This window comes from Corythoichthys intestinalis, chromosome 4 (assembly GCF_030265065.1).
Source record: "Corythoichthys intestinalis isolate RoL2023-P3 chromosome 4, ASM3026506v1, whole genome shotgun sequence".
In the NCBI taxonomy this organism is placed as follows: Eukaryota; Metazoa; Chordata; class Actinopteri; order Syngnathiformes; family Syngnathidae; genus Corythoichthys; species Corythoichthys intestinalis.
This window is the reverse complement of record NC_080398.1, coordinates 44,950,790-44,969,134: the sequence shown is the minus strand read 5'-3', so window position 1 is coordinate 44,969,134 and position 18,345 is coordinate 44,950,790. Positions and strand designations below refer to the sequence as shown.

At 41.6% G+C, this 18,345-nt stretch overlaps 1 protein-coding gene across 2 annotated transcripts in view; it reads right to left on the bottom strand.

Moving 5' to 3' along the window:
- LOC130915211 (DENN domain-containing protein 3-like) overlaps window positions 1–18,345 on the bottom strand; it is a 64,432-nt gene that overhangs the window by 31,984 nt on the left and 14,103 nt on the right. Inside the window, exons 14-23 of one of the 2 annotated variants that reach the window (XR_009063066.1) lie at window positions 17,952–18,055; window positions 16,961–17,151; window positions 16,704–16,863; window positions 14,149–14,344; window positions 13,912–14,080; window positions 10,747–11,006; window positions 10,498–10,668; window positions 8,671–8,800; window positions 6,504–6,611; window positions 4,015–4,140 (exon numbers count right to left, since the gene is read on the bottom strand). Coding sequence is in view for 1 of the 2 variants with exons in the window: in XM_057835077.1 (XP_057691060.1) it covers window positions 4,001–4,140; window positions 6,504–6,611; window positions 8,671–8,800; window positions 10,498–10,668; window positions 10,747–11,006; window positions 13,912–14,080; window positions 14,149–14,344; window positions 16,704–16,863; window positions 16,961–17,151; window positions 17,952–18,055 (1,629 nt within the window). In the remaining variant the exon portion in view is untranslated. Of the gene's footprint in view, window positions 1–4,000; window positions 4,141–6,503; window positions 6,612–8,670; window positions 8,801–10,497; window positions 10,669–10,746; window positions 11,007–13,911; window positions 14,081–14,148; window positions 14,345–16,703; window positions 16,864–16,960; window positions 17,152–17,951; window positions 18,056–18,345 lie in introns of both variants that reach the window. The other variant, XM_057835077.1, reaches the window with a different exon arrangement.

The following is an 18,345-nucleotide window of genomic DNA, read 5'->3' as shown; positions in this document are numbered from 1 at the left end:
CCAATCAATTTTGACAGGCAGGGCAACCATTGGCTGCTAACTCACTCAATCAAATATATATGTATATATATATATAACACCATTATAACACCATGGTGTTAAATACAAATCATATCAGCCATCCATCGGTCTTCTTTGAGGTCGGGTCACAGGGACAGCAGCTTCAGCATCCCATACCATACTGTTTCCTCTGCTAGTTTGTCGGTCATCCCAAGGCCAGCTACAGTAGATCCACCTGCAATTCGCACCCACATCTTTTGTTTTCTCACTAGTAAAGGAGACCTAGTTTTAGACTGGCGGTCCAATCGGGCTGGAAGGGCTGTGGCGGGCCCTGCCACCGGAGCCTCGGGGAGTGGGGTTTGCACCCCCACCCTATTAAATTCTCGCCGCAAAGCCTTTCGGACCCCCGCCGGCTGATGAGGGGGCCAGTAACCAGGTTGGTGAGGGCACGCCTCGCGTCGCAGTGGCGCTGAGGAGTCATCCACTGGACCTCGACGCTCTCGGCTGATTCTGAGGCGTTCGGTATGGGTGGACGCTGGATGGACGCCTGGAACAAGCTCTCACTCCAAGATGATGCCAGCGTGTCTGCCTTGTCTTTTGAGCTTGCCAGGTTGGGCATCGCTGTAGTCGCCTTCATCGACCAGGCAGTGGCCAGATCAAGGTAGGTGGTTACACCTATGACTGGTCGGGTCGAGCCGAAGGTCGGCGCACCGAGGGTTTGGCCATTGTGGTGGCCAACAGGGGGGCTTCGCAGGTCAGGGAGGTCATGCTGGTCTCAGAGCGTACCATGAGGGTGCGACCCGCTCACTCGGTGGGCGTTATGTCGTTTGTTGCAGTGTACGCTCCAACCAGGGAAAGTGAGCTTCCAAAGAAGGGAGCCTTCTACACTGAGCTTGAATCGGCGATGGATGCTGTTCCAAAGAGAGACACAAGGATCATGCTTGGCGACTTCAACACTGTCACTCGTACGTCATGGGACTGCTAGGAGTCATGTCTCGGTCCTCACAGCTCTGGAACGTGTCCCCAAGGGAATCTGTGACGACAACTCCGAGAGGCTGCTCGACTTTGCAGTAAGTCGCGGTCTTCGGGTTGGAGGGTCGTGGTTCACGAGGCCGAATTTACGGACCTGGTATTCTAATACTGGCCGAACTGCGAAGGAGCTCGATCATGTACTCGTGGACGGAACTGTCGTGTCTTCCAGAGTGGCCAGTTCTTCAGCACTGACCATCAGTTGCTGGTAGCGACACTGAAGCTACAGCTAGGGGCATGCCGCATTGCGCGACGGCCAGCCAAATTCGGCTGGATGTCGGAAGCCTGCGGGACCCCCGGGTGGCAGACGCGCACTCCAAAAACCTGACAGAATGGCTTGGGCGACTGGGCGTTGTGGGGGAGGCGCAGGATATGTGGACTGGCTTCAGGGACTGTGTCCGGGCGACAGCTAGTGACAGCATCCCAAAGTTGCCCGGGGCCATCGGAGTGGGCTTTCGGAAGCGACGTTAAACATCATCGACGAGAGCCGCAAGGCAAGACTTGACCGCAATTCCGAGCCCTACAGGCAGCTGAGGAGAAAGCCCATCTGCACAGTTCATGGGGAGCAGGAGGACACACATTCCGGCGACGCTCGTCTGGTTTTCTAAGTCATCCACGAGCTGCGTTCCTCTGCCTCCCGTCCAAGCTGCACGGTGGTTCTAGCTGCTGATGGCACAGTCCTGTCGGAAGAGGACGCCCCGTGGCGCTGGGTTTAGTACTTTGAGGAGCTGCGTGGGGCCGAGCCTCCCAGCTGAGAGCTCCCCGCCAAGGGCATTGCATGCCTGACGCCTGACCCACTGGTCAACATTGTTGTGCCAACCCTTGAGGATGTCCGAAAGGCTGTTGGCCAGTTGGGGGATGGGAGTGCACCAGGCAACTGCGGTGTCTACGGATAGACGCTTAAAGCTGGGCCGACGCCGCCCTGCGGGAGTTGCAGGCACTCATCTGCTCCGTTTGGAGCTCGGGTGACATTCGAGAGTCCAGCAACCACCACAGGGTCACCCGCCTCTCAGTGCCCGGCAAAGTCTTCACACATGTACTTCTGAACAGGATACGTCAGCAGCTACTCGATCACCAGCGTCCTGAATAGTCTGGGCTCACACCAAAGAAGTCCACTGTCGACCGCATCCTAGCACTTCGCGTTTTTTCAGAGCGACTTCTTGAATATGAGAAGGAAGTATTAGCTGCCTATGTCAATTTCAGGAAGGCGTTGGAGTCAGTGAGTAGAGACGCTTTGTGGAGACTTTTGGAGCTCCGCAGCATTCCACTGCACCTTGTTCTCATCCCGGCTCTGTACTCTGGAACAGAGGGTGCTGTGTAGTAGCTGGAAGAGAATCTTGCGAATGTAAGGGTACCGGGCCGGGAAGGCGCCCGGACCTACGCTAGGAGATCAGCCGCTGAGTGGAGCGCGAGGGTGAACGCAGCGAAGCGTCTTCCTTGCACGTGTCCCCACACCTGACCTCACCTGAATGACAGCAAGACCCGGAGGGGCATGATTGAGAGTAACCCCAAACACCCCCAGATCAGCTCCTGAGTGGTTTTTAATGCCTGGAAATCTGCGCTCATTGCATATCAATATTTATACAATGTCTAAGCATAAAGAAGTCCATATGTCCATTTGGCACCTGGACACCTTAGGCCGCAGCTCAATTAATGACTTTGTAGTCGTGTCATTAGGCCTGCGGCTGAATGTCATGGACGCTCGGGTGAAGAGAGAGGTGGAGCTGTCAACTGATCACATTATGAGTTGGCTCCAGTGGTAGGAAAAGATGCCAGTCTGGAAAATCTGAATGTTTTGTGAGGCAGGGCTCCACACGTTTTGCATTGCTTGCATTGGTGTGCCTAACTTTTTTTTTGGATGCACCAGCACAAAATCTAGGACCCATATTTTTCATTGCATCGCATTTGATGCCATACTTTGTAGAAATTGCTTGTCGTAATGAAGTGCTTCAGTGAGTTTAGATTGAACATTTTAATTTAAGACATTGAAAAACAACAAAATCCAAATAAGTGCTTCTGCTTAAAGTCCGTCACTGAACAGAATTTGAGAATTTCAAACTTCCTAAAACTTCTAAAATCCTAGATGGTTAGCAAATTTAGGATAAAGGAAACATCGTTTTTCCGATTGTTTACGCTTTCAGTTTCCAAAAAGGATCAGTTTTCATTCAGAATTAAAGGTAAACTCCAAACATGGTAAAACTGACTAGTTATTTGAATAAACGTTGAGATGTGCATGAAACATTTTCGAGATATCATCTCGTGTATTCATAAGCATAAAATGGTAATGAACCACCTACACCTTTCACCCATGGCTTGAAAAATTGGATCATTTTACGCTTTCATCTGTTGGGAAAGATCCGCAAAAGTTTGTTAAAAAACGCGAAGGTGTCTTGTGAATGAATGTATAAGTTTTAATACACATAATTTATATAACTCAAAGTGTTGTATATATTAAAGCTTTTACCTGAGAGGGATTTTTGTATTATTGTAGTTGCGCAATGTGTCCCCACAACAGATAAAAAACTGGGTGATCTGTGTGTGCCCACAATGACATAAAAACAAGACAAGTTTGTTCTGTGTATGTCCACACAATGGCATAAAAACAAGACAAGTGTGTGAAAGTGTGCGTAACTGTGTGTAGATGCAGTACCATGTTCTGTCTACAGGGGCAGCACTGAGCACACACACTTCACACAAAAAAGTTGGTTTTCGTGTATTGTGGGTAAAGCGCTGAAATTTTGACAGAACGTCTATCTAGTCATTTTATCACTATATCAATGATAAAAATTGTGGGGTCCAGGGTTTTGGTCCCCACAAGTTTTTTGGTCCCCACACTATGACTGGGCTGTCAGGTGTTGGTCCCCACAATGTAGCAAAGACAAACACACACACACACACACACACACACACACACACACACACACACACACACACACACATATATTGTTTGTGGACAGCCTTTTGCACTCACTATCTGAGATTCACCAAGATAGATGGAGTCCTGGAGCATGGACCAGCTAGCGGCATCAAATACAACAACTCTGCCTGCACTGAGGGCCACCCACAACTTGGGATTCATTTCATCGTTGGAGTCATCACATGTCAGCTGACCTGTCAAAATACATCCTTTCATTAAACAAGTAGAAAAAAACTAACTTATTCATTGCAAACCAAGCTATGTGTAGTATTCACAGAGTATGTACTTTGATAATTAGTAAAAGAAGCGGACAGGGTGACATCGAAAACACCGAGTAATGCCAATAGATGCTGGCACCCCCCATTCCCAGTCAAAATAAATTGGACATCTATATTCGTCAAGGGCACACAAAGAGTTAATGTATTGAAATACGCTAAAATAAGTGGCTCTGTTTGGAAGAATTGGTCACCTGTCAAATTCATTCATATTCCACAGAGATAGCATATTAGTTTTTGCCACGAATATATTTAGGAGAAATGGGGAAATTATTTTTTTGTTATTACAAAAAAAAAAAAAAAAAAAAAAATGGCAACAGACATCAGAACAAAACATGACATTTTTAATTTATTTATTTTAATCCTATTTATTAAAAAAAAAAAAAACCTAAAGGAAAATATTTAAAATTAAATATTGAGCAAACATAGACGACTTAAGATCCTGCTGAAGCTGATTCCAGGTTGAGTGAGCAGAGTAGAAGGCCTTCTTAACAACTTCTGTGTGAGTTAAGGGGCTATATACAGTGAAAAAGTAAAAAGTGAGTACACCCCTCACATTTCTGCAGATATTTAAGTATATCTTTTCATGGGACAACACTGACAAAATGACACTTTGACACAATGAAAAATAGTCTGTGTGCTGCTTATATAATAGAGTTCATTTATTTTCCCCTCAAAATAACTCTAAATATAGCCATTAATATCTAAACCCCTGGCAACAAAAGTGAGTACACCCCTTATTGAAAGTTGTCAATATTAACATACAACATGCCAACTGTCAATATTTTGTGTGGCCACTACTGTTATCCAGAATTGCCTTTACTGTCCTGGGCATAAAGTTGACCAGAGCTTCACAGGTTGCCACTGGAATGCATTTCCACTCCTCCATGACAACGTTGCGGAGCTGCCGGATATTTGAGGCTTTGCGCACCTCCACCTTCTGCTTGAGGATTCCCCCAAAGATGTTTTATTGGGTTCAAGTCTGGAGACATGCTTGGCCAGTCCATCACCTTTACCCTCAGCCTCTTCAGTAAAGCAGTGGTCATCTTGGAGGTGTGTTTGGGGTCATTGTCATGCTAGAACACGCCCTGTGACCCAGGTTCTGGAGGGAGGGGATCATGCTCTGCTGCAGTATTTCACAGTACATGTTGGAGTTCATGTTTCCCTCAATGGAATGTAACTCTCCAACACCTGCAGCACTCATGCAGCCATGACCAGCCAGACCATGCCATTCCCACCACCATGCTTGACTGTAGGCATGACATACTTATCTTTGTACTCCTCACCTGGTCACTGCCACACATGCTTGAGACCATTGTAACCAAACAAATTAATCTTCGTCTAATCAGACCATAGGACATGGTTCCAGTAATCCATGTGCTTTGTTGACGTGTCTTCAGCAAACTATTTACAGGCTTTCTTGTGTACCGTCTTCCGAAGAGGCTTCCTCCTGGGGTGACAGCCATGCACACCAATTTGATGTACAGTGCGGCATATGGTCCGAGCACTAACAGGCTGACCCCCCAGCTCTTCAATCTCTGCAGCAATGCTGATAGCACTCTTGCGACGATCTTTCAAAGAAAGCATTTGGGTGTGATGCTCAGCACGTGTGCTCAGCTTCTTTGGACGAACAACCCGAGGCGTGTTTTGAGTGGACCCTGCTCTTTTAAAACGCTGGATGATCTTAGCCACTGTGCTGCAGCGCAGTTTCAAGGTGTTGGAAATCTTCTTGTAGCCTTGGCTATCTTCATGTAGCGCAACAATACGTCTTTTAAGATCCTCAAAGAGTTCTTTGCCATGTGGTGCCATGTTGGAACTTTCAGTGACCAGTATGAGAGAGTGTGAGAGCTCCACTACAAATTTGAACACACCTGCTCCCTATGCACACCTGGACCTAGTAACACTAACAAGTCACATGACATTTTGGAGGGAAAACGACAAGCAGTACTCAATTTGGAGATTTAGGGATGCAGTTTCTAAGGGGTGTACTCACTTTTATTGCCAGGGGTTTAGATATTAATGGCTATATTTTGAGTTATTTTGAGGGGAAAATAAACTAACTCTATCATTTGAGCTGCACACAGACTACTTTTCATTGGGTCAAAGTGTCATTTTGTCAGTGTTGTCCCATGTAAAGATATACCTAAATATCTGCAGAAATGCGAGTGTGTACTCACTTTTGTGATACACTGTAGAGTGCACAGAATTTACCAAACAACTTAAGAATAGCGTTTGTTCATCAGTATCGTCATTACATTCATGGGAATCACAACAAACAGTACCTGGAGTGTAGAGCAGCACATGAACAGTCTGTGGCTCTGATAGGTCCGATGATGGGTAAATTTTGTGTTTTAGTGTCTCGGATGTAGTTTTAGGCACCATCATTGGCACTGTGCGGAGAGAGAGGGAAAAGAAAAAAACTTTGGCAATATCAACAATAGTTAAAATAATAACATTCATTAGATTTGGAAACCAACACACGTCCCAGAATAAAATCAATATAGCTTTGGTCTTCTATCTTTTGAAATGGACAGGATATGATCAAAAGCATGGCAAATCTTTCCCAAATCTGTCTTAACAAACACTTTTGCCTAAAATGTCTGGATCAGTTGAATTAGACACGCATTCAGTGAATGATCGGAAACAAATATACAGTACTAAAGCCCTTTTTGCAGCAAAAGTCCAGCCAGAACACATTTCCAACAATTCATTTCAATTTTTTCCTTGGGTTCAATAACTACTCCTCAAAACAGCAAGACTTCATACGTTATGGGCGCTGTTATTTGCATATAATAAATCACACTTGCAGTGGGGCAAATAAGTATTTAGTCAACCACTAATTGTGCAAGTTCTCCCACTTGAAAATATGAGAGAGGCCTGTAATTGTCAGCATGGGTAAACCTCAACCATGAAAGACAGAATGTGGAACCCCCCCCCCCAGAAAATCACATTGTTTGATTTTTAAAGAATTTATTTGCAAATCATGGTGGAAAATAAGTATTTGGTCAATACCAAAAGTTCATCTCAATACTTTCTTATGTACCCTTTGTTGGCAATAATGGAAGCCAAACGTTTTCTGTAACTTTACAAGCTTTTCACACACTGCTGCTGGTATTTTGGCCCATTCCTCCATGCAGATCTCCTCTAGAGCTGTGATGTTTTGGGGCTGTCGTTGGGCAAAACGGACTTTCAACTCCCTCCACAGATTTTCTATGGGGTTGAGATCTGGAGACTGGCTAGGCCATTCCAGGACCTTGAAATGCTTCTTACGAAGCCACTCCTTTGTTGCCCTGGCTGTGTGTTTGGGATCATTGTCATGCTGAAAGACCCAGCCATGTCTCATCTTCAATGCCCTTGCTGATTGGAAGGAGATTTTCACTCAAAATCTTTCGATACATGGCCCCATTCATTCTTTCATTTTCACGGATCAGTCGTCCTGGTCCCTTTGCAGAAAAACAGCCCCAAAGTATGATGTTTCCACCCTCATGCTTCACAGTGGGTATGATGTTCTTTGGGTGAAATTCAATATTCTTTCTCCTCCAAATACGAGAACCTGTGTTTCTACCAAAAAGTTCTATTTTGGTTTCTTCTGACCATAACACATTTACCCAGTCCTCTTCTGGATCATCCAAATGCTCTCTAGCGAACCGCAGACGGGCCTGGACGTGTGCTGGCTTCAGCAAGGGGACACGTCTGGCAGTGCAGGATTTGAGTCCCTGGCGGCGCATTGTGTTACTGATAGTAGCCTTTGTTACTGTGGTCCCAGCTCTCTGTAGGTCATTCACTAGGTCCCCCTGTGTGGGTCTGGGATTTTTGCTCACCGTTCTTGTTATCATTTTGACGCTACGGGGTGAGATCTTGCATGGAGCCCCATATCGAGAGAGATTATCAGTGGTCTTGTATGTCTTCCATTATCTAAAAATTGCTCCCACAGTTGATTTCTTTACACCAAGCGAAGAGTGAAGAGTTACAGAAAACGTTTGGCCTCCGTTGTTGCCAACAAAGGGTACATAACAAAGTATTGAGATGGACTTTTGGGATTGACCAAATACTTATTTTCCACCATGATTTGCAAATAAATTCTTTAAAAATCAAACAATGTGATTTTTTGGGGTTTTTTTCCGTCATTCCGTCTCTCATGGTTGAGGTTTACCCATGTTGACAATTACAGGCCTCTCTAATCTTTTCAAGTAGAACTTTTTGGTGGTTGACTAAAAACTTATTTGCCCCACTGTAACTTAAATATGCACTTCATCATACACTTCCTGCATTCCTCAACATACACTATAAAGACTTTGCAGTTTGCATTACTACATTTAAAAAGTTCCTAAGATAATGTTTTTAGCATAGTCTTGCTCTTTGTTGGAATTGCCGCCCTGGCCCTGTGCACGCCCCTCCACTCCATATGTTGTCCCGCTGTTTCAGAGTAGCAAGGAAATAAACTGTTACCTTCATTTTTGATGTTATCAAAATAGGTCAGCTTTGAGGCAGCATTGATGGAGCTTTGGTTATGCAGACAGCCCACCACAGCATCCATCAGCAGCACATTAGTCAAGGCCTGGGTCATGTATTGAGGGTCCTAAAAATGACATCAGCTGAATTGTCTTTCACTGTATATCAATAATACATGACCCCAAGGGCTAAGTACCCGCAAGTAGGTTTGCATAGGGACGGTAGGGACATAACACTACCAACTTTTAAGCAACCTTATTTTCATGATACCATGATTCATGACTTCAGTTACTGTATAAAGGTAATTTAGATTGTATTCCAATATGCTGTAGGGATAGAATTGACCCTACTATTATTAGGTGAATTATTTTCATAATGTTGAGACTTAAATTTACACCTTTCAATAGCAGAATGTGCCGTCCATTTTTTTCCCCTCAAACACACATTTGGTTGGCTGTTGACTGATACAACATGTCGAGAACATGCCGCCTCCTTCGCCCCCTTCGAAGAGGAGGGATATCAGAAGTTTTTTTTTCGGCCAGCAGCAGCAGCCACTATAATTTTGTTGTTGTCATTTTTATATTATTTATGTGGTCTTAAAGCAGCCCAAAGGAGCTTTCATTTTTTTGTCAAGTTTGGCAGTGCTTGTGGACAAAAGCAGGAGTGTTTTACCTGAAAGAAGTCTCCATTTTCATTTATTTTTGTTATTCCCTGACTAGGCTTATTTTATTTTTTTGCATTACTGGATAGTTAACCAGTTTGTATTTATATTGTATGTTAATATAACTTATGTTCAAATTAGGGGTGTCAAACGATTAAATTTTTTAATCTAGTTAATTACAGCTTAAAAATTAATTAATTGTAATTAATCGCAATTAATCGCAATTCAAACCATCTATAAAATATGCCATATTTTTCTGTAAATTACTGTTGGAATGGAAAGATAAGACAAAAGATGGATACATCCATTCAACATAGGGTACATAAGTATTGTATTTCTTTATTATTACAATTAATCAACAAGATCGCATTACCATTATTTACATTCTGTTAAAGCGACCCATGGATAGAAAGACTTGTAGTTCTTAAAAGATAGATGTTAGTACAAGTTATAGAAATTTTATATTAAAACCCCTCTTCATGTTTTCGTTTTAATAAAATTTGTAAAATTTTCAATCAAAAAATAAACTAGTAGCCCGCCATTGTTGATGTCAATAATTACTTACACAATGCTCATGGGTGCTGAAGCCTATAAAATCAGTCGCACCCAAGCGCCAGCAGAGGGAGCCAAAACTCCGAAAAACACGAGTACACATTTCACTGTGCTGTCGTTTTAATCTGTTTGAGCGGGGCATTTGTGCGTTAATTGCGTCAAATATTTTAACGTGATTAATTTAAAAAATTAATTACCGCCCGTTAACGCGATAATTTTGACAGCCCTAGTTCAAATATTGCAATTTAAATTTGCTAATAAAATCCAGACATTTAATCTGGAAGTTTTCAAAATGCTTCTTTAGCTTTAGTAGTTTTTTGAAAACAAAGGTTTGGATCGAATGGTGTAACTTTAACCAAGACATTTCAAAGTTAGTATAAGTCAGTGCAGATTTATTTTGCATCGATCATTTAGCCTATCAATTAGTTAGGTTCATATTTGTCAGAAATGTAGCTCCGACCCCGGTTCACTCAATCTGGCCCCCAATTGGTATTATTAATGTCCCATCCCCAGCAAAAAGTGTACATGCGTTTATCGTCCCTACCAATGTTGAGGCCAAACCTATGCCCTTGCATGACCCTGCTGGGTTTCCACGTTATTGTTCTCCTTACCTTGTGTTGATCAGCCATTTTACGTCCAGCGCACATTTCCTTGACCACTAGATTCCAGAGATCGGTCTCAGTCTTTAGGTTGGCCTCAAACAGCTCCGGCCTACCAGAAGTCCGGATGCGTAGAGAAGGAATACGTACCAGGAGAAAAGGAGCCGATGCAATCTTTACCTCCTGCACATAAGAGGTGGATAGACAGATTCCAGAGACGAAAACATATTTTGCAAGCTTTTTAAACTACAAATGCACTACCTTTATGTCTCTAAACGTTGCAATTTCTAGGAAGCCTGGTTGACCCTCTGGAAGTAAGAAGAGACGCTTCTGGGTCATGGCGATTTTACCCACGCCATGAGAGGTCCTGACGCAGGACGATAACTTGTAGACACACTCGCTGTGGTCCAAGTGATCAATTACTTCAGTGGGAAGGTTGACATCTTGAGCATCGGCCTCAGTTTCCTTCCAGAAGGTGTAGAACGCTTTGAAGAGCTCCGCGTCCACTTGCTTTGACTCACCTAAATAAGTAAGACACCCGTTTTTGCAACTAATTCTTTCTTATGTTGGTGTTAAATTCCACTTTCAGTCTGTCCAATTAGTAATGTTCGAACCTCTTGTTGCCGTAGTTTTTCATCTGTTGATTTTTATTTTCTTTGGCACACAAAAGCTTACTAGATTCAGATTCAGCATTTTCCCCGTCATTACAGTAACTGTTCCACATGATGTACTCTTGTATAATACTGATGACTTCTACCAACTCAAAATATAAATTGATTGACTTGTGTTAATAGAAGGGAAAAACTCACAAGATGCAAAATTCAGTGTTTTTCATTGGGCAGGGCCGCAGGGATGAAATTTACTATCTGCCTGGTATCCTGCAAATCAATATTAGGACTATTTAATGGTAACTGACTAGAATGATGATGTGGCTCAAATTTGTATTACGTGGTTAAAATAGTCAACAGTGCTTCAAGTTTAATAATATTAAAATCAATAAGGCAAGCGTTAGATGTTGTTGTGACTGTTTTTTGGTTTGTGTTTTGCTTGTTAGTTGGCATGGTTGCAAAAGTGATACTTAATCAATCACCATGGAAATGTGTTGGGAGATTGCACGATAGCACAGGTATGTCAAGCAATACTTCATTACAGCTTGGATTTGAAGAAACAAAGGTACAGACACTGACAATTTAGAGTTCTCAATTATTCGTAATTGAATGTTTGATGAATTTGGGAAAGTGTCGAATAAACATAAACATAAATAATTGTGTTAAATCGATGAAACATGAGTGCACACAGTGAGCTCAGAGTCAAAATCAGGGGTGGGCAACTTACATGCCCACGTGAATATTTGGTCTACCTGCCCATGCAGTTATTAAAAACAAATTAAACCTTAAATCAATTGTTCAGAAAATGACCTCATACCACCTTAAGAGACAAATTAACATGTTTCCATTAACAAATTAACATTCCTTGAATTTGTTTCATAAACGTAGTTTGGCTCTCAGAGACAGAGGAAATGATATCATCCACACTGTACTGAATCAATTTCATACAAATAGCAGATGAAAATATCATCACTGTGTCAGTGTTTTCTGTTGCTATATTGAGGCCCACTTTCAGTTCTGCTTTATTAACAGAAGGTTATGGCAGCACTATAGTGATGTAATCATGCTGTGTGACCAATTTGCTCTCTATTAGAACCCTTGTTGCGAGTGAGTAACTAAACGGTCTATGCATACTGTACATTTCAGCATTTAGAGTCCACTGCTATGTGTATCCGTAAGAAGTACAATTCACAGTCTATAAATTGTACTTCACGCACAGCGCAAATTAGAATGGAACATATTATACAGTAAGACAGTGATAAACAAATTATAAGTTATTAAAAACAAACAAACTGTAAATTACATAAATACAAAGGTTTTTATTCATGAAATCAGCTTGGATAATTCTATTCTTCGCTCTGAATGCTTCTACTGTATACCTCAATATGCCGGCATGAAAAATGTGTGGCAAATGTGAATAATCAAAGTTTGATATAACCTATCTATGGCAAACTCAGCAGAGTTGAGTGCGGACACCGACAAGTAGCTTGAGTGAGCAAAACAATCCAAGTAATAATGTTATACAGTAAATAAAACAGTGACCAACAGTGCACTGTAATAGTTGCTTGAGTTAATACTATTTTAAATATGAAAACATGTTGGCCTAGAAGATGAAGTGACCTGGGTTAATATAAAAAATACACTTTCTGATGTTTCAATATACGTAATGGTTGTCTAGGAGATTGAGACACAAAATTATAGTAAGAGAGTTTTGACATGCTACAACAAAAGATTCTCATCAAAATCTTTACTTTAAAATTGTGATTACTTCAAAATGAAATGCCTTGACCCAGCGATTCTCAACCAGTGAAAAAATGAAACCACGTTCGTTTTTTCATTTCATTTCCACAAATAACTTTACATATTTACAATAACTACAACTTTCCCCCATCTATCTATGCTAGGGATGTATAGTGACCAGGCAGAGGAATTTGATATCCTTTCACCTGCGGTCATTTATATCATAGAATAATCTCCTGTTCAATTAAAAGGCCATGATTTGAGACTGAGAAAGTTAATTTTTTTGGTAATTTTTTTATGGGGTGGTGTGACAATTTATTTTAAACCCTGAGTCTTGGCTTAATATACTGTAGGTGGGGAAACACTGCCTTACAGTCAAATCAACCTGGCTCTAACTTCCCTACTGTGGGATCAATAAAGTATGACCATGACATGACATTACATGTGTACACACATTATGTGTGTAAAGATCATTATAACTTGCTTGAATCTCAATACCAAAATAGAGTAGACCAGGGGTGCCCAAGTCCAGTCCTCAGGAGCCCCTATCCAGCTTGTTTTCAATGTCTCCCTCCTCTTGAGGACTGTTTGTTAACCATTCGGTTAAATGCCAACCATGAATGCCAATCTGACATTTAAGTAATTAGCATGCCAGTGGTTGAAAAACATATTTATCCCTGTCACAGTATCAATCATTAATTGGAATGTTTGCATGAAATGGGAATTGCCCTTGTAGACGTCTTCCAATCTGCTTCCCTTCATCACTTAATGCGCCTGCCCAGACCCTCGTGACGCACCGTGGACCAACCCTGCCTTGCCCTAAATGATGTCTGCGTGTACTTGGTGAATGTGTGCTTTTGTTGCTGTTGTTCTTTTTCAAACCTGTCATTCCTCTTCCTTTGTAGGGGAGTAAAGGTCAGTTTTAAATTACACCACCCCCATATTGTTTCTTTTCACACTTTCCGGAGCACTTTACATTGCAATCTGGCAGGCAGCTCGGCCTGTACTCCATGTAATATGTGATTATGGGAGGAAATTTCATTGCACTTTTGTAATGACAACTAGAGAAACTGCTTACCACCCGTGAGAGCATCGAATAAGCGATGTATGGTTGCAACGTCCTTAACGATCCCAGCCTCTTGGATGCAACGCACAAAGTTTTCTTGATCAAGATGTTTCCGGGGGAGCTCAAACTTCTTTACGTCATCATCAAGTTGTGATGATGGTTTTTCATTTTTCATCTTAAACTGATAATCATCATTAGAGTTATGTAATCCTTTTAATGTTGACCTAATGAAGAAGGGATGATACTGACCTTGTGGATGAGTCTTTTGAGCTCAGGCCATCTGTTGGCTTGCTGCTGTTCTTCCTGTATGAGTGAGTCCACCAGCCATGTAACCATTTGTGTGGGGAAGATGGCTGTGTCTGTCTTGTAGAGCGTATGGAAGTCGCCCAGAGCGTTGAGACGTCGTGAGCAGAGCAGATTAGTAAAACCACGCAGGTAATAGTATCTTGGGGACAAGAACGAGAAACCTCTTTTAATTTCTTGGAATTCAGGAGCCACAGGTTTTTCTGTCTTCTTATCTTTGAAAGATACCTAGGAATGATAAAGATAACCCTAAACAGATACGTCAGAACATGGTTTTTTTGGGCACTTTTCACATAACATGTTCAAATATGGAGATAGGTTTGGATAAGTGTTTTATTTATTTATTTGGATGAGGACACTCTTGAGCCCATATTTGGGGGTATCTCGCCTGCAAAGTTCAAAAGCAATAAGTATTGTACTGTTCAATTAATAGCTGGTATTGCTCCACCCACACGCTATTAGGAAAACAATTTTTTCTCAAATATACATTGAGTATATTTGGGCGTAATTACACAAAATCTCTAGTTGTGTCTGAAGTACCGCTAGAAAAGGACAAAGGTATGTGTTTTAGAGACCATTCTATTCATTCCATTCAATGAGCTGGTATCATAAAATTAACATTTATGGAGAAAGTTTCCCTATTGAAACAACAAGAGTCTGCCGTGCTCTTCTATTCCTGTTTTCTTGGAATTACTTGCTAACCTAACCCTTTTGTTTTAGGCTTCATCATTTAAGCAGAACAGAAAATCAATGAATGAATTATATATACAGTGGGGAGAACAAGTATTTGATACACTGCCAATGGGTTTTCCCATTGACTGTGTATCAAATACTTGTTCTCCCCACTGTATATATATGTATATATATATATATATATATATATATGTATATATATATATATATATATATGTATGTGTGTGTGGGGGGGGGGTGTGGGTGTGTGCGTGGGTGTGTGTGTGTGTGTGAACAAATATGAAATGAATGTCTCAAAGTGCAAGTGTTGCGCAAGTCCGCATGGACCAGCATGCTATTCTGCAAATGGCTGATTGAATCAGATATGGATCCTTTGATCGCCACACTGATACTTGGATAATCGTTGCAATTATAAAGGCCTTGTGTCATGGGTGGTAACTTTACGTAATCTTAGCAGAAAGCAACTACGCTTTGAAGAGTTTCACTATGTCATTGTTCTCACTTGAGTGTGTGTGCTGCATGGAGTCCATCCATATTAGACATGCCTGTTATACAGTATATCACAAATGTAAGTACACCCCACACATTTCTGCAGACCTTTAAGTATATCTTTTCATGGGAAAACACTGACAAAATGACACTTTGACACAATGAAAAGTTGTCTTTGTGCAGCTTATGTAATGGTTAATTTATTTTCCCCTCAAAATAACTCAAAATATAGCCATTAATATCAAAACCCATGGCAACAAAAGTGAGTACACCCCTTAGAAACTACGTACATCCCTAAATGTCCAAATTGAGTATTGCTAGTAATTTTCCCTCTAAAATGTCATGTGACTCGTTACAGGAGTGCTGTCAGCTTTGCTGCAAAGATTGAAGAGGTGGGTGGCCAGCCTGTTAGTGCTCAGACCATACGCCGCACTCTACATCAAATTGGTGTGCACGGCTGTCACCCCAGGAGGAAGACTCTTCTGAAGATGGTACACACGAAACCCCGCAAACAGTTTGCTGAAGGCATGTCAACAAAGCACATGGATTACTGGAACCATGTCCTATGATCAGAGGGGCGGGCTTTCCTGTGTACCGTCTTCAAACGAGGCTTACTCCTGGGTGACAGCCATGCACACCAATTTGATGTAGAGTGCGGCGTATGGTCTGAGCACTAATAGGCTGACCCCCCCACCATCCCACCTACTCAATCTCTGCAGCAATGCTGACAGCACTCCTGTAACGGGTCAAATGACATTTTGGAGGGAGAATGACAAGCAGTACTCAATTTGGACATTTAGGGATGTACGTAGTTTCTAAGGGGTGTACTCACTTTTGTTGCTAGGGGTTTAGATATTAATGGCTATATTTTGAATTATTTTGATGGGAAAATAAATTAACTCTATCATATAAGCTGCACACAGACTACTTTCATTGTGTCAAAGTGTCATTTTGTCAGTGTTGTCCCATGAAAAGATATACTTAAATATCTGCAGAAATGTGCAGGGTGTACTCACTTTTGTGATACACTGTATCTCATGTTCCTACTTTGAATTAAAAAAAAAAAAAAAAGCATTCCAAAGGATGTTTCTGAGCCAAATGTGTGGTGTTTGTCCGTGAATTTCCAACTATCAATTAATTAACTGAGATTTAAAGTGGAAAAAAAATCTCCACTTAGTCTAATATTGGAGTGATACAACAAAACAAGAAACCATCATCAATAATCAGGTCATCCAGACACAATAATTAATTTTCAATGGCCACCGTTATTCACCATTTGCATTAGTGCCTTGTGCTTGTAGATAATAGAATAAAAATACCTGGCTAGAAGAGTCGAGTCGTCATTTTTGACTGAGTCGATCGCTTTGCTAAGAAGATGAATCAGCTCAGCGTAGTAAGTTTGAACAGCATGGAAGGACACAGATTCTGGGAATTCTGGGAGCTTGAATATATTTATAGGCTTATGAGACCTACTTTGTACTAGGATAAAAACAGAATGTAGAAACACAATGATGCTGGTTGTTGCAACCAATCACTTCATGTGCAGTTCTTTTCAGATTGTTGACTTCAGTCTTACCAGGTTCGCACATGATGATTCTGGTGAGTAAGGAACTTCTTTGAAAGTTCATGGTTTGGTCTTGATCTCCCAGGTTGGGAAGGCTCATTCCTTGTCTAGTAAACAGCTTAAACTCGGGGAGGGAGCTCTTTCTACGAGCTTGAATCTCCTGCATGGTGGGCCTTCGTGGGCTTTCCACTGATGCCTTCATCCTGGGGTAACAGGTTCAGGATACAGACATTTACATTTGCCCTAACAAAACAATTCCTCTAGATAATAAGGGCTAGGGTTTTCTGTAGACTAATCGTTCATTATATTTTTAAATTAATAAATGAAATAAGGGTTGAATGGAGCGGCAAAACTAGAGGTGGTTCTTCAAGGCAGAGAGGGAACTTGTATTGAAGGTTGGAAGCAGCTTCGCACATAGTGACTTGTGAAATACGGTACACTATAAATAAGAGGCAATGAGATAATGAGATAGAATATGGTGAAGTGCAATGTGACCCACTTCAGTTATGATTAAAGGTACACTCCAGTGGAGGTCAACATCAAATTATTTGATTGCATCAAAGAAAAAAGTGTTATCAACAAGCGTGCCAAAATTCAACTAATAACAACAAATTGCTAACTGTGTTTACATAATAAGGCTTGAAAATTTGGAAAAGTAAGGCCGCCCAACAGGTCTTAAACGCTGTTGGCGTGTCCGCTCACTGTGTGCAAACAAGGCCGGTCAAGTGCCAAATCTCTTCTTGTTACCATAGCTTGTTACAATGTGGATGCTGCTTTTTAATGTTTCTCATGTCTACAGAACTTAGCTATCAGGCGAGTGAGGCTTTGTGAACGTGATGAGAGGCAACTTCTCTCGTAGCAGGACTTAGTAAGAGCGACATGGCAAGCAACAACTCAAGGAAGCACGCAAGCAAGCGGTCACGATTTTTGTGGAAATTTCATCATGGATATGTTAATTTACAATTCGATAAGACTAAATACCATACCAATAAAGCACACTTACTTTTGCATCTCTGATCGAGTGCTGATTTCCATGCGAGCAAAATTGTCCATCTTTCTGTTGAGACGGTCTCTGAGGAAAGAATGGAAGATGTGCGTCTCCAAAACCTGTGACAAAGCCGTACCCAAACACAAACGTATGAATGACTCCAACTAGGAAGAATACAGTATATAAGCTATACAAGTGTTTCAAAAGTCTTTGAGTTAGGTCAATTAATGACATCTGTCATAAGCATGCATTCATGTTCATTATAGGTATCATATCATGATTATTTTTTAGGATAGAATAGCCCTTTATTGTCATTACACGATTGTATAATGAAATTGTGGAGCATCTCTCTTTACAGTGCAGGACAAGTAAAACATCTCGAAAGTGGCTTGCAAGAGTAAAAGTATAA